At 40.2% G+C, this 21,641-nt stretch overlaps 1 protein-coding gene across 1 annotated transcript in view; it reads left to right on the top strand.

Annotated features, from left to right (window-relative positions):
* The window catches only part of PRKG1 (protein kinase cGMP-dependent 1), a 458,834-nt gene that overhangs the window by 412,136 nt on the left and 25,057 nt on the right, over positions 1-21,641 (top strand). The window contains exon 9 of the mRNA XM_026851989.1: positions 13,875-13,971. Within this exon, the coding sequence (XP_026707790.1) occupies positions 13,875-13,971 (97 nt within the window). The remainder of the gene's footprint in view (positions 1-13,874; positions 13,972-21,641) is intronic.

Here is a 21,641-nt window from a genome sequence, read left to right as displayed (position 1 = left end):
GGGGGGGGGGGGGGGGGTAAAGATAGACAAATCAACCCATTCCTGCATGTGCAAGATCAGAATATTTTTTCCCTGGTGTGCATCCCTGCATATCTACAGGATTTCAAGTGAAGGTATTACCTTGTCCCTTGATATCTTTAAGTTGTGTAATTGTTCACCTTAGGCTTTTGTTTGCTATGTTTGGTGATGTAATATCCTTGACCAATGTTGTCATTTTACTTATCCCCCCCTTTTACAGATCATCTATAAAGATGTTGAGAAGGAAGGATTTGAACACTGTTGGCCTCCATCCATTAGGAAAACCAAACGTTTATTACTACCTGCTGTTTCCTATTTTTAACCTTTTTTTAATCAATGCAAAGACCTTTTCTCTTATCTCATGGCAGCTTGATTTCTGTAACAGCCTTCAAACCTTGTCAAATGCCTTTTGGAAATCCAAGCCAAGTCTATCGACCAGATCTCTTCTGCCCATGTGCCTGCTGACTCCTTCAAAGAACTCCAGTAGACTTGTGAAGCATTTTGGCTCTTCCCCAAAGAAGTCAAATTTATCCATGTGTCAACTAATTCTGTTAGGACAGATGTTGGGCTTAGTCAAGTACAGCGCTCTGGATCACATCAAAAAGCCACTTCCATCCCTCGGCAAGCAGAGCTGGTTGCAAACCACAGTTAGTAGTTCACCTTGAGTTCATGCACAAATGCTGGGTGAACACCATCCGGCCCTGGAGATGGGTTAATGTTCCTTTGGTCACCTTGGGTCCCCTACTGATGCTTCAGTTGGAGGTGGTTATTCTGGTGATTCCTCTGGGAAGGAAGATTGCAGTGGGAGGATCCCCCCAAGATCTTCCATGCTGCACCCAGGGGTAAAAAGTGCACTGAGCTTTCCTCACATGACTTTGTTCCTCTCAGCGTGCTCTTTCTAGAGCAGAAGTCTCTGGAGACCCCACAGCCTACAGTCAGGCTCCTTGCTGTTGCTGTGATTGAGAATGATTTATTATCGTTTTTAAGACTTTTGAAGTTATTGCTTGGGGTTTTTTTGGGTTGTTGTTTGGGTTTTTTTTGTTTGGTTGGTTTTTTTTGTGTGTGTGTTGGTTTTTTTTTTTTTGTCCTGCCTTATAGTGCTTTTCCTTTCAGCCGGACAGGGTTTGCTACTTTTTTTTTTTTCTTTTCTCTTTATTGATTTGTTGGAAACAGTTTCTTATTTGAAGGATGACTTTTTGCTTTCAGTGTACTGTCTCATCCTGCTGTTCAGCCACACCAACTTCCTTTTAACCTATTCTAGGTCCAATTTGACAGATGGTATGTTTACTATATGCTTCCAGATACCTATGTGTTGCTGCTAAGAATTAATTCTCCTAATCAACTCTTTTAGCTACTCTTTTACTTCCTGTTTTGAATTTTTGAATTAAGTGCAAGGGTGATGCTTTTATTTTAAACTTCTTTTCAGACCTCTTTGTGTTAAATCTTACTGAATGTCATGGTTTCTGTTACAGGGAGATACCTCAATGGTAGTTCTTTGCAATGGGTCTTGCATATCATTCAGCATCAAGTTACAAGTATTCTTCATTCTTGGGCCACCTGATTAACCATGTCCTAAAATAATAATTAGTTATGCCTAAAAAGTTAGGCTTGACAGATAATGTATGTAGAGTTTATTGCACACTGGGTGTCTTGTCTTTGCTGAGGTCTTGTCAGAGCTCCTTCAGTAGATCACAGCCCCTCTTGCCCGTCTGATGAATGGTCAGTAATCTCATCCTAATACTTTCCTTCCCTGTTTAGACTGGAATTTCCATCTGCAGATGTTCTGTATGACTTGATAATTTGATTCGTTAACCTGATTTAACACAACAAATTACTCTTTCCTTGGAACAGACTACTTGGTATAGCCTTCATGTTTCTAGTGTCTTCTATGGCTGCTATTATGTCATCCCAGTGCTGGTCATTCCATGGCCCCTATACACTTGTCATGAGATAACTTTTTTGAGAGCTAGACCTTCTAGTTCTCCTTTTTTCTTAGATCTTTCTTAGATGTTTGTGGGACAGTGCGTGCACAGTTGCTTTGGTTTTTCTATCTCTCAGGATTTTATTTAAATTGGCTCTTTGTTTTCATGCTTTTTCTTGACTTTTGCCAGCTACTGGCCTTCATTTAGAGTTGTTAAGCTCCACGGGAAACTTTCTGCTCTGCAGAGTCTCTCCTATGAGGACCCAAAAGGACCTGCATGACCCAAGACATTTTGCTTTTGTAAGTGATACTCACACAAGAAAGCAAAATCTTAGCAGATAAGTCAAATTAAAAGCGGGTTTGACACAGGGTGATACCGGGATGGGGTTGGTTATGTGGAACCCAGTTTCACTGATCTCTTCCCACAGTTTCATCTGTCTGCCAGAATAAACAAGCGGAGAGTAAAACCTCGCTTTGTGTGCACACGTACTTGCTTTGTAAGGGAAAAATCTGCTTCCTGCCTGCTCCCACTTTTTCAGTAGGATTTTATGTAATATTTCCCTCCTCCCCGCCTTCCCCTTATATGTCACCTTTTTTTTCAAAGTAAATTAGGATGATACATGCCGGATGCAACAGCTTCCACTAGCAGTGTTGGTATGGCTGGAGCACTCCAATGTTGACTCAAGGAATAAAAGCTTGAGGGTTTTGCAGTAACACTTTGGGAGCCTTAGTCCAGCAATCCCAGTGCATTTAGTAGCTCTCACTGATGATCTGTGGGCATTTTGGGGGAGCCACTGGATTAAAAGAACATCATTCACCCATCTGCTACAGGAACTTCTCCAGATCCTAGCATACATGAGTCTCCTTAAGAATTTTGAAGAGGCTGCAGGAAATATTGCAGAAATGTCTCTGGGCAGCCCTTGGAGAAGGGACACAAGTTCACTTGAGGTAGACCTCTACTTCTTAGCAGCCGTCAAGATAGAAACCATCTAGCAAGTGATTTTTTCCTAGAGGATTAGGCCATTTGAAAAGAGGAGCGAGGGCAAAACATAGCAGCACTGTGTTGTCTGAAACCCATGGGACTTGAACAAATGTGCAATAAGTAACAAACACTGTGAGTTGGACAAATAAGTATGTGTAACATCAGTGATCTATCGATCTGTTCTCCACATTCTTTAAAAAAGAAGAGAAAACTGCAAACAAGTCTTTTCAATCTGAGCATTGCTGTTGCCATGGTGAGCCTTTTCTTATGCAAGCAACACAGTCCTACATTAAGGCTGGAGGCAAAAGGTCCATTTAGTGTTTATGTCCTTAGATAAGCTGATTTGAGGTTCGTGGGATCTAATTAGCAGTTTTCAGTTAGATTTTGAGATTTTGTGAGGTAGAAGATCAACGAGCAGAACTAACCGTGATTTAAGCAATTTTAAGCTGTAGTTTGAGTTTTCCTTGAGATCACATCTCACTTTCCAAGGTTGTAACATGGCCATGGCTCTTCCCCAGTGACTCCCAACAAGTTGCCTTAAAATAACTGTGATGTTCTTCTGCAGTACATAGTGGCACCTTTGAACCAAGTTTAGTAGCTGGGATTTATTTACCTTACAACGGTCATTTGGAGTTTTGATGTGAAATGCTTTTTTTCTGAGTACTTCTCATAGGCATGAGTTTTCCTTGGTGTTTTCCAAAGGAAAAAATAAAGAATTTGTAGGTATTTTCTCTGGTCAATCAGAAAGGTGAAAGGAAAAACCCTTGATGTCTTCTCTTGCAAAAATATTTTCTTGTCTACAGATCCTATCTGTTAAATTCAGAGCTAGTGAGGAGAGTAGAGGAAAGTTAGTGAATTATCTCCTTCCTTACCATAATACTTTTTTTTTTTCTTTCTAAATTATTCAACAGTTTACATCACTGTAAGAGGTTTATTTTTCACTGACTTTGTATTACTTTAAAAGTTAGGGTGTGAGTTCTACAATAGAATTTGGGATTGTTGAGTATACCCAAACAATAGCTGATTCATCTGATGAATCTGAGGATTTAAATTTTATCTTGGTAATGACTCAAGATTTAGGAAGAGTTATATAGTAATGAACATGCTATAGGCAGAAAGTCCCTGGCAATCCTTCAAGGAACTGCTTTTGACTCCAGCCGTGTCACCCTGAAGTGGGATGGTGTGCTGCAACTCAACAACACAAATTTAATATTTTATTCCGAAAGGTTGCTTATTCATGTTAGCATTAGCATGTGAGGAGAGAAGTGTGCCAAGAAGGCCATTAAGGTGCAATACTGCAGGGTGCTGGCATAGAAAAGATAAAAAAGCCAGCTCAAGTGCTTTGCGCTCTCGGTTTATTCCCATCATCCAGGCAGAAGAGCTTTCTCTTTGCAGTGCATGTGTCTAAGAGCATGATAAATGTTTCTTTGTAATGTGATCCTTACCCCACACTTCTGTTGTAATGAGCACAGCTATAGGGAGGCAAAAAAGAAAACCACACACACACACACACACAAAAACCCAAACCCAACAACTTTCTTGGAAGTGGGGATGGGGTGGCCAGGAGATGAAATTCAGTGGACTACAATGAGCTAAAGTATATAATAGCTATCTTTTATCTAGTGGGTGTAATATTTCAGCTAAAATTCCTTAAAAATCTCACTGTAAAACTAAAAAAAAACAGTACCGCATGCCTGCTGACATCAAAATATGAGGATAGGTGAGTATGAGTAGATAGAGAGTAGTGAGCCAATATTCCTTCCACCCAGGAACTGTGACAATACACATTGCCCAAGGAAAACTTGTGGGGATTTTTCTAATGAAAATGTTGAATTGTCAAGGAAATGCTTTACAGAAATTTGATTTGTTCAAATTTGTGATTTGAGCATGAATCTTTTTTGGGGAAAAATTATCTTCGTAAATATGATTTTTAAGTGATCTTTCATATTATATTTGATGTGATTTTCACTGATATGAAATTAAGGTGTCAAGGTCCGAGTGCAGCATTTGAGCTGCTGTGAAAAATCATTGTTTTTCCTTAGAATCATGTTTAGTTTGGAATTTCAGGTTGTGCTGTTGTTGCCTGTCTTGGAGTCAGAAAGTTATTCATGTCTTATTTTTCCATTGTCACCAGTGAGGTTCCCACCCAGGTTAACAAGCATAACAAAAGTGCTATCAGCAACTATTTTGGGTTCAATCCCTCACGGCAGAGTGAAGATACAGATGCAATACAATGGCAATGAGTCACTTTCTTTGCAGCTGGCAACATCCAGAGTTAAAAAAAAAGACACACAAAAAAAAAATGCAGGGGGGGAAGAAACAAACCCCCTCCTTAAGCAATATCTTTTAATACTGTACAGAACAGGAAACACCACCAGAGGAAGGAATACTCCACATCCTCCCTCCTCCCCTTTTAATTAAAATTGATTAAAGTCATGTTTTCGTAAGTCGGTCTATTCTGTAGAGTATCTTGTTTGAACTATTTCAGGATGTTCTTGGTGTTAGGCATATTACAAAAGTGCAAATGTTATTTTAACCAAAGCTGAAACTAAGATTTCCCGAAGTAGGACCCTGAGAGAGTCCTCTTGGAAGCATCAGGCTGTTTCATTAGAAGTTGAAGGAGAAACGTGTGCATCTAGAAAATAAAATACATATTTCAGTGATGACCTCCCTTTGACTTTCAGTGAAAACCAGGGACTCTCTTCCCTAAAAACCATCCTGATAACCTTGTGCTCTTCTGAAAGCACTCTGCTTTATACCTGTATAGCATTATCACCCCCCCCTCACCCCCGTCAGGTGGCATCTTATAGCCCAGTTTGTTTGGTTCTTCCACCAAAATTTTGTCTTGTTTCTGACACTTGATGAGCATTATATGGATGTTAATAATGGGGTGCAGGCAGTCAAAGTACACCCACATTTACACAAACCCCTTACACATGCTTGAACTGGAGAATGCAGGGTTGCTTTCTCTGAGCAGTTTGATTGTGAGCTTAGATACATCGGCATTTGAAAAAAAAGGTGAAATTCAGATTTGGGTTTTTTTTTTCTAATAAAGTTGTTCCCTGCACATCCTATGTTCAGATAAGGTCCCACTTCAGTGCTCACACTGTTGCTAGATGGGAGGTACTGAACGCAATAGGCATGAGTTGTTTAATAAGGTATTACCAATCTCTTGGCACATTTATTTCAACAATATTAGCTTCAAAGTTAAGACTTTTTAAAGAGCGTGGATGACGAGAAGGTCTTTCTGAGCTGCTTTAACTGACTCTATTTGAGTGTTTTCAATTACATTTTTCAGTGAAATTGGTCTCCATGCAATAGCAAGTCTTCAAAGCCCCATAATTCAAACAAATCTTCTATTTGCTGAACTACTGAAACAACTTACGATGAGGACAGCTTATTATAACAGCATAATATCATGTTCATATTGCTGAGTTCTAATTGAAAAGTAATGTGTTCTTAAAATAGGAGGAAAAAATAATTTGTTAGTTTTTTAACTTTTATGTTTTTAATTTCAGATCTCCTTCCCTTTCCAGAGGAAGTTAGAGATGCCATAGCTTTAATGTCTGTTTTAGCTGCCACTCAAATGTTCACTTTCTGTAAGAAAATCTAAACCAGGAGGTATGCTATTTCTCCTGATCTGAAAGTCATTAAAGGCAAGTACGCAGCAAGTTCAGGTGCTGGTGGGTCCAAGAGAAATTCTCAGCCCCAGCAACATGAACTTGAAAAGAAAGACAGCCTTTCTTTTCAATGCAATGGTCCATGCAGCTGTAGCTTTCAATTGCATTGTCATCACTAGCACATTGCTTTTAAAAATCCAAATGAAATCTCCCTTTATTTGGATTTTCAGGCAAAGGTGTAAGACGTAGGAAGAGATAGCAGCTAAATCAGGAGTTAAATTCACTGCACTGCTGACCTCAGAAGGATGGTCTGGAAGAAGGAGACTTGAACTAAGGAAAAGCTGTGCTGTTAGTTATCACACTTTCTCCCTACAGCTATCCATCTACAGATACATGTAGATAGCTGGAGATACACCTTTTACTTTTTCAGTGTTGTTTGCAATTAAAAAAACCCCTAAAGAGTAGATGAATTTCATGCCTTTCTCCTTGGTCTTCCTTGATGCAGGGCAGCAAATCCTCATCTGCAAGTAAATCCTCTCTAATAAGTCAAGATGTGTGGGTAACACATCCCTCCCAGGAATGAGTTAGCATTAGGATAGCAAATACCAGGCAGAAGGTACTTATGAGCATACTAACATGCCATCAGTCCATTGTCTTATGTGAAAGGGCAGAAAACCCCATTTGTGTTTAGGGCAATGGCATGTCAGTGCTCCCTGGTTGTTGGGTGGGCAATGGTGACCTTAGTGCCGATGGGAGATACCAGTTGACTTATGCCAGTACTTTTATCCCACAGCTCACTGTCTTTGATATGTTTTCCTGCTTTCACTGCCAATGGAGATGTCCTGGAACAATTTTGTGATCCTGTATTTGTGACTGAGCTAATAAATTGCAATAATGTGACAGAGCTTGAAATGAATTCAGCTGTTCTGAAGCTTTATGCAATTGACAGTAAAATAGGTAGAGCGCTGGTCTTTTTCTTGATATTTTTGTTCTTACCAATACCAGCGTTACAGCGTGGAAGTTAAAAGGTGCATTTGTGCGTCATGAGAGAGATGGACATCTGGTACCCAGAGGAAGAAGCACAAAACAGGCATTTCTGATACAGAACCACAGTATTTAGGAAAAAGTTATTCTCTGCTATCACTGCCTGCTCTGCCCAAGTGTAACTGTGGAGTGAGCATCTCCCTTTCAGCTAATACAAGTCCATGGAGACCTGAGAGTGGTCTTGACCTTGTAGAATCAGACTCTTAGAGAAGTCTGATGGGCATGTTATGGTCTTCCCCAACAGGATTTTGGTTTCATACCCTTGTTGTTTGTTTGGTTGGTTGGTTTTTTTCTGCAATGGTTTGTCAAGGAACATCTCCCCCAGCAAAGCCTACTGACCCAATGGATTGATATCTGGAGGGATGCTAGATAAGGGGTTTGCATGCAGGGTGGCACCTCTGGGAGAACGAGTAGCAATGCACCATAAAGAAACACAGATTTACCCCTCAAGTATTTGCTTTCAAGCATTCCCAGACTCTGGATCTTGGTTGTGTAAAATACACTGTCGCTGTGCTATGCTTCTCTCTTGCCTGAATGTGGCTAAATCTTCTGAGCCCCACTAAAACAGGGTGGAGTTGAAGGTAAGAAACTCATGTGGACATTACACAAGGTGCTTTTTATTTCACTTTCACCCATATGACCACTCATAGATTTCCCCTCATCCAAAAATCACTTAGAAATACGTAATCCTGAGCTTTTTGGAGTCATTTGAGCAGGGAGGGAAGAGGACTGGCCGTCATGGAAGTAGACATGGGAGCTCTACCACCATTTGCTTCATCTGTTCTTCCTAACATCACTTTCAGATAACAAAGCCTCCTTGTTAACATCAGTTTGATCCACATCCTCTGCCACTTTTCCTTCACATTTGGAATTGCATCTCTCTTAACTCAGTAGCATGAATTCAATCTAGAAAGCCTGCAGTGACTTCAGGGTACCAGGCAGGTGAACAGCAGCCAAGTGCCATGAGCAGATTAGACCCAGGTGGGTTATTTCACCAGGACTAAAATATATATGTTCAGATGTATAGAAAAAATAGTCACAAAATTGAAGATTTGGGGCAATTTACACTCTCATTTATCACAAACTCTTTTTTTTTTTTTTTTAAGTATCATATCAGTTGAAGCAGCATACTAAAATAAAATGAGCTATATCTTACGGATCTAGCTCTATCTTTAGAACCAGAAGGAGATGGACACTCTTCTTTACTGGACACAGCAATATGGTTTCCTTTTGTGATATATTCTTCACCCACCCCACCTGTGGCTCTTAGGCTCCTTTCATGTCTGTCTTCTTGCAGGCTGGGTCTGATCCTCACCATCCAAGTACTGCAACTCAGGTTATTCTAGTCTTTGCAGAGATTCAATATTTCTATCTGCAGAAGTGCATTACCTCAATGATGGGTGATATAGTGATCAGACCAGCCAACGAAACTGAATACAAGGCTGACAAAATAGCTGTTAAATGAGCAGGTTTCTGTCACCAAGGAAGAAATACTGGTTTTATCCACCCAAAATTGTTACATTTGCTCTTATCAGGGAGTTGGTTGTTGATTCCCATTTGGTTGCAATTTATGTCTAGTTGGCAGCGTGCAGGTGGAAAGAAGCCAAGTTTTCTATCAAGATGACAGTTTGGTAACAGATGTCTAATGTTAGCCAACACATTTAGCTCATGTGATAGCAATCGTGAGCTAGTTTAGTAAAGCTGAGCAGTTGGGTAATTGCAAACCTTTACTCCTTGTATTTTCTCATTTATCCTTTTTAGCTGCCTAGGTAAGGTGATTTATTTTTTTGTTGTTATAATTTTGGGAGGAAAAGCTTGAAATGTGTTTCAGAGTAATTGCCGTCCTAGGAGGCAATCACTTGTTTAAAGAGTTGGAAACCTCCAGCAGTTCAAGAAGCCACATGGTTTCCTCTCCTGTTCTGCATAACAGGCATTGCCCAAATGCTTGGGCTCTGGCTCCTGCGCTGCTGTTTCAAAGTAACAGGACACGTGGAGGATGGTATTTACTCCTGATCCCCCTGGTTACTCTAGTTTCTAGCATGTGATGCCTGTCCATGCTGAAGAGGAGACTGAATCAAGACATTTTAATTAACAACTCCTTAGGAGTAAGTATTTTATTTGGAGGGAGAGGTAGAAGTGGTGGTCTCAAGCCCCAACTCTTCCATAGGAGGGCACTGATACTCGTTGGGTCAAGATCATTACAGAAAGCTGGTCGTGTGAGTGAGATTTCTGTAGGTACCTCTGCCATTCAGATTTGCAAGAACCCTTGGAGAAGAGTACGGGAGATTCTGCAGGATGCTCATGTTTCACCTAGATCTGAACATCTCCTGTGGTGTTTTCTGACATCCCCTGTGGCAAAGATATTTCTGCTCTCAGCTGCAGGAGCGGACTGTAAGCTCTGGCAGGGTTGGTGAGGCAGGATAGGTGACAAAACCTGATATCAATAAGCAAAAAAGTCACTTTAAGAGTGCTTTGGGAGTTGATACCTGGCCTCCCACAAGCTCTTGTGAAAATCTCAGCTTTAATTTTAAAAGCTCTATATTACAGAAGAGACTTTTTGTTCTTTCTTCCTGATTGGATCACACATTCTCTATATCTTTTTGTGCACTTTCAGATATGATTTTCTAGGCATTTTGGCCTGTGATAGCTGGGTCAAGAAGCACAATTACTGAAATATCCAGAAAAGGCCTTTTTCTTAATTGGTCTACTCCAACTAGAGTCAGAAAACCCCAAAAATCTCAGCACAGAAAGTTTGAGCCTTACATCTGTGTAGCTCCAGAATGTCACTGAATGTGGGTGTGATGCTGATCCACATTCATGCCTCCAACATGGCCTGAGATGTCTTCCCAATACACCTCTTATCTATTAATTTAGGAACTTAAGTAACCAATTCTTCCAGAAGTCAAAAAAACATTTTCTTGTTTGAAAAGTCTCAGAGCACTGGCATATAGCTGCACATTTAGAATATAAATGCCTTTCTCATTAGACTGTGAAGTACTGAATGGGAAGAGGCTGTAGCATCTATAAAGTGGTACCCAGAAGAAATATGCCCTGACCTGGCACACATGTATTTTTTCCTTCAGAGTGCTGAGTTATCTTGCACAAGTGTGGTCAAACTCTCTCTACCATTCAACCCATCTCTGCTATGTTCCCAGGGAAAACCCTAAACATCCTTTCCCATGTCTGAGCAGGTCAGACTTCTTCAATCCAGTTCAGAACTGAACATTTTCCTACAGGCACACGAATACTGGTTTTTAAATTTCTACTGTATTTCTTTGCACTGCCCTCTCAATGCCTTGAAAGGGTCCCTACTCTTTTGGAGGTGATAAAATAAGACACGTTTTTTATTATAATTTTGTCAAACAAGGAGCACACGCTGCAAAACCTTAGGATCTTCTGTTTAGGGAGCGGCACATTCAAATTAAGCAAGTTGGAGGACATGTTCTAAATTTCAAGATGAGAATTATAGCCCAGGTTCTGATTTAGGAGATGGCTTGGGAATATTTTAATTTTGATATTTTTATATAAGTGACTGAAGAGATTTATTCTTAAGCTTTGCAGGGCTGAAGAGCATCAGTCCTGTTAGTTTATAGGAATTTGATTTGAAAGTGGACTTTTACCTTTGTAGCTGGGAATAAAACAATTCAGATGTGGCTGTTGTTACTAAGCATGAGAAGGGCTTGCTTTCTTGATTTTATGTGTTTTGATTTCACTATATATTTTTGGAATTTCTTTTGGTTTTTGTATGCCTGTTGCACAGTATCTAGAAAACTGCATCCAATTTGGTTTTTATGCTTCATTGCACTTGTATGTACTAACTACACATAAGCAGTCTGTCAAAGAGAATTAGCCAAGAGATTTCAAAAAGCAATCACAATAATGCTGCAAATGCATTTTCTAAGCAAAATAATAAATGAAAACACTGTTTTACTTTAAAAGCCAGCAGCAGCATTCGGCTTCTGTGACTCAACACACAAAATTATTAAGTTGGAACTGGAGCAGAAGATCCTGTCTCCCATTGAACTAAGGGATTTTTGAGACAAATGGTGGAATTTGCAGGGGCGGGAACTAGCATCCTGCTTGCCTTGCCAGCACCGTGCCATGTCTTACCTAGTTTTTGTCCTCTCATGTCACATGATATGAACTATATGTCATTTCTGTAGGATTTGGCTGTCTTTCAAAGTAAGAGGTATGACACGGTAAAAAAAAAACAAAAACATTTCCCCTCTCTGTCCCATATGTTTTTTGGAGACCCTAACCTTTCTGACACACTGCTGTTTGCCATCTCATCCCCTGCTTGCTCAGCATTGAGAAATCCTCACTAGTTGCCCAGGGGAGAAGACAGAGTCCCCCGCCTCACGGGGAGCATGAGATGACTTCCTCCCACTCCCAAGCCTTGGGTAAAGGTGATGCAGGGCTTCTTGACCTGAACTGTTGCATTTATTATTTGACCGTTGAAGGGTAATTTTCCATGCTGGGATTCCATCTTCTTAGCAATTATAAATCATTAAGGGTATTTAACTGGTCTATACATTATCATGACAATTAGACCTATCTCGTTGCTTTGTCACCCTTAAAATGATGTGTCTGCTGTGATTTAGAAGGGAACATATAAATACGTCTTTCCTTTAGAAAAGGATTGTTAGTGACAGATTTAGTATGCACCTCATGATGAGAATAAAGCAATCAATAAGCAGCTGTGTCACACAAGGTTATCCCAAGTTCAGAGCAGGCTCGGTACTGATTGGTTTCCAAAATCAGATGCATCAGGCTGCTGTGGCCACAGGAGCAAGGTCACTGAGAGGATCTGGTGACAGTATAAATAATAAAGCAAAGCTTAGGAAATTTGTTGACAGCACCCCTGAGATAACACTGCGCTTTATTGCACTGGATTTGGGGCTTGAGGCGGGGACGGGGGGGACGGGGGACGACGGACAAAGGACGGACACCTTTCAGCTTTCTTGTCACCTCTTTTTATTTTTCCCTTTTAACTTTAGTTGGGTTTTTGTTCCTCTTTCACCCCCCAGTGTCAATGCAGTTTTAAATAGACTAATAAGGTGATTTGAAGGGAGTAAATAAGTAAATCCTTTCCATCACAATACTGAATTAGAGGCAGGCATGATGAACAAGGTGCATTAAAAAGATAAACAGGTGGATACTTACATATGATCATGGCTAACACTATGAAGTTTTATCTTTAGTGTTACCATGCAGGACTGAAGCATCCAGGTGAAACAGAGGATTATGGGCTATCTGTTAATTGCAACTTATTATGGCTAAAATTAAGTACTGAAAACCAAGCCAAATCCCCCTTTACACCCTCCATGCCTCTCTTCATAATCCCGTCAATGCTCTTTTCCCATACAAGTCTGTGTCACCAGCGGCCAAAGGTTGTACATGCATGGGGACTTCTCCGGCAGCTGAATGTCAAACTTTATTGAGTGGGTGGATCCTGTTCATCCATTTCCCCTCCGAGCCTTTCTAAAAATACCATAAACCTTGACAAGGAGCTATTTTAGAGGACTCATATTCATGAGGATAGTCATGGGAAGCTTATTTTGGCAGGCTTGCATGTGTTAGATTTGCATGCTTCCTTAGTCAAGGGCTTGGTGAACTTGTGTTGTGAGCCAGTTGGACATGGGCTTAAGAGAGAGCATCTGGATTTTGGGACCTCCTGGGTTGGGACGTCTACTCCAAGTGAGTTTATAGGAGGAAAAGAAGTGAAGATATTCTTATAAGAATATTGATATGTGACTGAAATAAGACATTTCAGGCATTTGCACACCAGCCCACAGCTTATCGGATCTGATTTCATAAAACCTGGCTGTGATTTCTCTCCAGGGACCTTAATGATCTTGCCATTTTCAATAAACATTTATAGAAACTACTGCCAGCCTGTGGATAAGAGAAACTCCTATGAGAGACTTTATCTTCCAAAAAATACTTAAAGACACCAAAACCAAAAACAACCCACAAGAAGATTAATAGAAAATATCAAAATGTAATGTTTGCTGGCTAGCTGGAGTTGAATTGCAGTACCAGACATTGGCACTGTAGGCATGCAGTAGGTATGTTTGCTTTTCTCCCTTGGAAAACTGTGCACATTGGATCGATGCTATAACTGGGACCAGCAAAACTATGAGTGTGAATAAAAGCAAACTGTAAGAGATAAGATGGAAATTAAGCAGGTAAACACTGTTCCACGCTCATGTCATTCGGGTACAGTATTGCACAGTACTCATGTTTGCACCTCTAAGAAATTTCCGTTTTTTCGCATAAAAAAATCCAGATATGAAGCCGAAGCTGCCTTCTTCGCCAACCTGAAACTGTCTGATTTCAACATCATTGACACCCTTGGAGTCGGAGGGTTTGGACGAGTTGAGCTGGTAGGTAATGTTTTCTTCTTTTAAGTTTGTATGATGTCCTGGAATAAGTACTGTGTTACGAGTTTTTAAATTTTTCTTTGTTATTACACCTGAATAACTGGAAGAAAATTATGTGATGGGATTATATATTTTCTAATGGTTAAAGAAAGCTGAATTATGTTTCCTAGTAAACAAAAATGTACAAATAAATGCCTTGCAGTAACCAAGAAGAATTTATGTACGGGGTTGAGAGAGGAGAACACATAATCTCTCTCCAAGTAGTCCTATCTTTATGGTATTGTTTGCCTTTTAAAAACAACCTGAAGAATTGCATGGCTGTTGAGTGTTAAGATTGAAAGAGCAGCCTAAAATCTTATTTAACCAAAACTGAAGTAATGGTACAATGTCTCCTCTAAGCAGTTTCTAGTTCAGGTCTATAGATAGTTATCACAAAAGCTGTACTCAAAGTCTGAACTATGACAACACTTCACAGAAAAATACTAATTTTTTTCAGAGTTTTAGAGAAAGGAGAAAAAGGTTTGCTTTTTGCTCTGCTTGGTTTTAGAGCTCTATACTCTTTATTAAAACAAAGCCTGAGCAGAAGGAAACAAATGGCAGCTGTTGTGTGACCAATTTGTAGTATCACCATGTAAATGCAAAAACTTATAATAGAAAGAGGGAGTTTAGTTTACATCATGGTGCTGACTGCAGAGAAGCTTCCAGTACTGGACACTAGTACAGCATGTTAGGAACTCCTGTAAGTTAGGAGCAGAAAAGGGAGCAGAGTTACTGCTGTCATGATGAAACTCTGGGGAACTCCCTGCTCCATAACCCTATGGGAACCAAATGCACCCATAGTGCTGGGAATTGGAAAACTGGCAAAATGAGGCTTTTCGGTGATTATTTGCAATTTAAAGAATAAATTATGTGTTAAAAGTGTGACTCATACCTCCATGTGATTTATTTCTGACTTTTCCTGTTTGGAAGTATGTAAAATTGTGCAGAGGAGAGCATGTGCATGAGAAAGCTGGTCACATCCTGGGGTTTGGATTATTTATTTATTTATTTATTTTATATTAACAACTGTTGTTTTGGAAGAGAGTCACGAGAGCTCAGCCGTAGCCTGGGAAGGCTGTCCTATACCCACTCCTATAGTCATCTGCTGCTGAGGGGGTTTTAGAGCAGAAGTTTAATTTGGGTTGCACTCAACCTCCCTTATGAACACCCTTCACCCTCGGTTGACAACAGCATAAAGCTCAGGAGATTTGTTTCCTAAATTAACATCATCACTGACTTCTCCACATGAGGTGACCTGTAGTGATGGACTTGGGGCTTGGGCCAGTTTGGGGCTTGGTTTGAGTCTTGTGAAGGAGTTTGTGAGGTTTGTTTTCATTTTTAAGGCTTTTCTGACATGCTGTCGAATGTTTGAAAACCTCAAGGTGTTCCTGGGAAGGTGCAAGAGCTTGCCTTCATGAGGGGTCACTTATGGCACCCTCAAACCACAAGATATGAAAGCAAATTGGACTGTTACTGATGGCCATGGGCCAGTCCTCTACCTCTGGTTTCTCACGGAATTAATTTGGAAGCTTTAAGGTGTTGACAAAAACTAAACCTTAGCGATGCGTGACACTTGGCTACGTGTGAGGAAAAGCAGGAGTGGATGTGCTCTGTTACTTCAATGGATCAGATCAGATCAGGGTCAGATAGAAATATCTGGTTCTTAGGAGATGTCCAAATCCCCCAAACCTCCAGGAACCCCCAGTGCCGCCTACACAGCCTGCCAAAGGCTACTGATGGGAAAGATGTTTCTATCTTTGTAGGGATTTTCTTCAGAGGTGAGTGTCCCTCTCCTACACAGGAAAATGCTGGTGAAGGTAATTTTCTGTAGTTCTTAACCAATACTGAATTGCAGTGAATACACACAGAAGGATAAAAGATATTTAAAAGTTTAGCTTAACACTCCAGATTTTATTATTTTTCTTTACCACTGAGAGAAATTTTGTTATTAAAACACGAAAATATTCTTTTTGTCAAAACTGTGCTTAGAAAACCTCTTGCTTCTATCTTTTCCATGAAAAAATATATTTTATAATTCAAGGCTAAAAGTGATCTAATACAAAATGTATTGGAGGAATTGAATTTTTCCTTGCTTGAATGTGTTATGGTAGCCTGACAGTGCATAGCAGCACTGGAGTTTGTTCCTGGAAAACATTCACGGTTTTGCGCTTTCCAAGAGTCAAATTGATCAAATAAATAAAGTACATTGCAAGGAAGAAGATTTTTATAGCTTAACCTCAGCTGCTGTGGGTAAGCCCCCCCAGGGCAGCTCCATACCCTTCAAGAGGGCAAGTGGTGGTGTCTGGTTGGAAACTGAAATGTCTACGTCTTAGTTTGGGTCTTGCTGGCCAAGGAGGAATAATGCTCCCATTGGTGTGTGTTTTAACGAGCAGATGTGGTTTGTATCAATACACACCGGTTTTCCAGAAACCTCTGTGTATGCTGCCTGTTTGGAGAGGTCACCCCTTCAATGCATTCATACACATGTTTTTTAGGTGAGACAGCCTAAAATTTATATTATTTTCAATTGTACAGAGATCACATGTGGAAATACCTTTTTGTCTGGCTTTTCTAGGTAGTTGTATTCTTTGTATGTCAAGAGACATTTCCAACAGATTTGCACTGGTATTGTACATTGTTTGGTCAGGTTTTTGATGGCTACCTGATGGATCTTGCAACATGCCTTCTCCTTAGAGATGCTGTTCTCCTCCTTCATCCCCAGCTGGACTGTATAATCAACTTTTATCCAGTCTTCTCTTGAGAAGAGAAACCAGCTGAGTAGTGGCTCTGCTATTTTAGATGGGGATTGTCTCTGCCACTGGAACAAGAGCCAATAAAGGCTTTTTGTTCACTTACAGCAGGACCTGTGTGATCCTCAATGTCTGAAAAGCAAACAGGCAGGTCAGAGAGACCACAGTCTGCCCAGGGCTGGTGGTGGCACATTCCTAGGAGAACCCTCCCGCATTTTGGAGGGCTGCCAAGTAGGTGCAAGCTGCTCCGAGACATGTCTTGCCCAGCTGGTGGGCACTCCCTTAGCAGAGCAGAAAGAAAACAGTAGGAGCAGACTGCTTGGTTTTTAATAACATGGATTAACTGATGCATCCACTATTTTTTTGCAACTCAGCTTCTCAGCACTGTGTCAGTTGAGCATCTTCTCTGTTGGGATCCAGTAATACATTGGAATAAGGAATGTCATCTCAGGTTCATGTCCCATGAAGCACCACTTTGCAGAGGACGGGGATGTAGGTCAGGTGTCCTCAGCCTCCATAAATCACTGAACTTTATTGTTATTGTCTTTGTTCTTTAATTTCCTTTTAATTTAAGTCCTGTGTTTCTAATCATCTGCCCCAGGTCAGTTATTTTGGATTTAAATCAAGATTATTTTTGACAGCTCTTGAAATAAATATATTGGAGTGTCTGAACATACAGGATTAGAGTCATTATTGTGAAATCAATTCATGGAGGTGATGGCTGAGCACAGGTAGACTAAAAATCGGGTCCGCATCTGAAGACATGCCTTTTTATTATATTGATTTACAGGGTAATCGCTTCTGACAATCACTCAGCGATGGGGAAGGAGATTTTAAATCATTCCTGTTGTTATAAATTCACAAACATAATGTATTTTGTCAACACCCCATAGCAAGTTTAATTGAGACTTGGTTTCAGCTACACCTTTGTTCGCTTCTCAGGACAGTTAAACCAGTGAAAACCTATAGACTTACCCACCATCCCTGCACATACACAGTCTTGGAGAGAGCTGTGCCTTCTGCACTCTGAGGTTACCCCATAACCCCGTATGGGTTTGGACATCCTGCAGGCAGCAGGCAATAGGCAGATTAAGGACAGTCTCCGTTTTTAGCCTTGACTTCACGAAACATTTAATCATTCAGCAGTTTGGCGGAAGTCAGTGGCACTTTGAGAACATATTTCAACCATACGGTCATTAAACCTTGGGCTGGAAGGGACCTGAAGAGATCGTCATACAGGCAGAGTCAATATACCTAACCACTTCTGACCAGTTTTCCCTAAGTTGTTGTTGAAGTCTCTAGGGAAGGAGGTTCCCAGGAAGCTTTTTCCTAATATTTAACATCTCCCTGCTGTAGCCTGTAGTAGGCTTGAAATACAATGCCTGTAACCCTTGAGGATGGGTTGTATGCATTTGAACACCATTATCACATGAACCCAGAGCTCTTCTTTAAAAGAATAAATGTGCTTCTCTTGAGCTTTACATCTAATTCATGCTTTCTAGGCCTATGATCCCTCCTGTTCCTCAGTCTCCAGCTGGCTTTCACCTCTTTGGAGCACAGAACCAGACATGTTAGTCCAATCTGGACCTTCCTCTGCTCAGGTAGAGCTGGACAACTAGGGACAGCACTTTGTCACCACTAAATGGTGTCTGTTTTATTTCAAGTCGTCTCTTCAATTTGTAAAAATTAGTTTGAATTCCCTTGCTCTTCTGAAAAGTGCTCCCAGCCCTCACGGGCTTGATTTTAATAGGTGCAAAGTTAGTAACATTCTTCTTAATTCAAGGACCACCTTGAAGTCCTTTTGGCTTGATGGTGGCCACTAAAAGCTAAACTTTATAATGCGGTGATGAATAAAGGCACATAAAAACGAAGCCTTATTTTCAGCCACATTTTACTGGGGCTATACAAGACCTTTTAAAATGGACAGTATGGCATTTTTCATTTTAATTCATGTTTTAAGAGAAATCTGGCCACAGATTATGAAGTGCAATCAAATTTATTATAGCCTCTAGCCTGTTTTGTAAACAAAACCATTAGTGAATTAATTAGATTGTGAGAAAAAAACACCATAATTGTCTTCCAATGGACTGATAGATGCATAATTCAGATATTTATTACTGGAAATTTCCAGCTGTATAGCTATGCTTTTGTTCTAGCTATTACAAAGTTGTTTATTAGAAAGATCAGTCTTCTCTTTGAAATCTCTTCATTTTTATTTTTAATTGCCAGGAATCCTTTAGCCTTCTTCCTGTTGAAAGATCAGGAATTTAGGGTGCGTTAAAGATGATGAAACTGAGATTTAAGTAAGGGATTTAAAATCAGGTACCTGAGTAAATCCCACATTCATCTGATAGTGAAGATGCTGATACTGAGCTGAGCAAACTGCTGGTTATGAAGATCTGGCCCTTTTTTTTCCCTTCCCTTCTTAGCTGTATGCAAGATGCTTAATTTTAATGATACTGTCAGATGGGGCTGGACCACTGCAGCGCTATTTTTTAATTTTTCCTTTGATTTTTAATTTCTAATGGAATTAAATACATCTTTTGTAGATGGAAACATATTCTTGGGCTTGTCTGCTAATGGAAAGAGTGATGTCAAAGTTCAGAAGGACGAGATGCTGTTTGTAGCCCATCAGATATTGTCAGAGGCCAGATCAGGATATGAGCTGTCAAGGCAGAGGCTTCAGCTCCGGTTGGAGGCAGGAATAAGACATAAAAATAGGTGCTATATTGCAGACAAAGCCAAACTCAGGAGCGGGACTGGTTCATGTATGAGGTTAGAGAGTTTAGGTTCATGTGATACTTTCAAGAAACCACAGTAGTGAGTTTTTCTATTCAGTTTTGTATATTTTAGCCATATAACCCTTGTGCTATTTACTTTTTATTGGAATGATTTTATGCATGAAACAGTTTACATTCCTCACTGCTTTTTAGCCTTTTCCTTCTAGACATTTTTGAAAAATAATATTTACTTCTGGGCTTTATAGAAAGGCACAAGTTGTAATACATTTCCAAATGCCCTTGCTTATAAAAAACTTAGTTGTGCACGTTGTCAAGCAGTGAATATCAGTTTTCAGTACAGAAATCAAAACATAGAATTACAGGTTTTTGCACACTTGAGTATTTGATTAAGCAAATTTAATTGTTAAATCGCTGAGGTTTTCTAAGCGATTTTTTAGTGTATACTTAGGGGTATTCATAGAGTGTAATTTCAATTTTGCAATTTATTTTCCTGTAGAGTCCCACAGTGCTCAGACTGTGATAGGACATTTAATGTTTTTCCAACCAGTTAAATCTAGACTTTTTCAAAGAAAATAAGGTCACTGTCATGGACTGTTGCCACCCTGCTGCTCACTTGTAATTAATTCATGATTCATCTTTCAAAATTTCAGCCTACAGAATACCTTTAAGACTTCATTTTTACTCCATGATTTTTTGTTCCATCTTAGGTCTTTTTATTTAGTCTTCACCTATTTTCCAGGCTAACCCAGCCCAATCACCATGCCTGTTTGCATGCAGCATGCAACTAACCCAAAACTAACATGATGTTGAGCACGAGGTGGAACAGATATAGTGAGAAACACCGTGTAGCCTGCTTATAATTTAGATATGCAAACTGCAGTTTCTCTTTAAGCCTTTGGTCAGGAGAGTGGCTGAATCTGGCCTTAAGGAGACGTGCAAAGTACCTTCAAAACCCTAACAGAGACCTGCAATACTGAGCACCACCAGTAGGCTTGAAGACATAAATATGTGCGAGATATTCCCTCGCTAGAGTAATAAAAAGAAATGCTGGTAAGAAAGCAAGTTGCAAGGGAAAGATTATTATTATGGGGAAATCTGTTTCATCCTGGAAGAACATAAATATATTTAGTACTGAAAGCATGCTGTACTCTTTTGCTAGGTGGGGGGAGACGTCACCGCTTTGTTCGTGCAGCAGTTCAGCTGTTGGGATTAGGAGAGCTCAGCTTGCAAGTGCTGCGCTCAGCAACAGCTGCTGCTATTTTTGTTGGTTTGAATGCATCTAGCTAGGAAACGGTGGAAAATAAAGGACCTTGGATATACTCAGCAAGCAAAAGCATTTTGCACATCGGTTCCCAAGCGCTGCAATTGAGTCAGTTATTTTTTAATGTGATACAATGGTTCTCACATTTCATGATAGCACAGATTTCTGGCTCCGTTATATCTGAATAATACACATATAGCAAAATGCACAGCTAACAAAAGCCCTTTGTAAGTGCATCTTTGTCATTATAGAGGTATTTCCGTGCCTGCACGTGTAGTTCAACAGGAGACATGAGCAAGAGGAAACTTGTCTGTGTGTTGTGGACACGAGAGTTCAAGAAAAGCTTCTGTCCAGCTCCTAAAAGCTCAACATTACTGGGTGTTTAGGAAGAAGCCACGTCTCCAGAGTAAATGAAATATTTTTTACTTGCACAAACTCTGCTCCCTGTGTGTTCCCATTTAGCTGAAAGCCCAGCCAGCTCCCTTGAAGATCAGCAGAAAAGGGTCCTGAGCAAAGTTTTTGTGAGTGTGGTGTCCAGACACTGTAAAAGTTTGTGTTCAAATGCCTCCATTATATCAATGCGAAGAAATCTGGAGATTTTTGAGTGGCAAACACCATTCCAGTTGTAACCTCTATGTAGCTGCCAAAATGAAGGAAGGATAATCTATAAATACAAATATGTGTTCAGCTCTGCTTTCATGCCCTTGGGTCTGTTGCTCTTTCATGGCTTCAGGGGTCTGCACAGTGTACCGTAGTGTCAAATATTGTCTGTAGCATCTCCTTGGAGAAAACCCCATAATCTTAAGGCTTCTTGGAAAACCCACAGCCGTGCAAGAGCTGTAACCCACAGGCACAACATCTGTGGTTTATCGGAATTCAGAA

The sequence above is a fragment of the Athene cunicularia genome (genome assembly GCF_003259725.1).
Source record: "Athene cunicularia isolate RWA chromosome 6 unlocalized genomic scaffold, athCun1 chr6_part2, whole genome shotgun sequence".
NCBI lineage: Eukaryota > Metazoa > Chordata > Aves > Strigiformes > Strigidae > Athene > Athene cunicularia.
The sequence above is the reverse complement of the archived record's forward strand: the minus strand, read 5'-3'. Positions and strand labels throughout refer to the sequence as shown.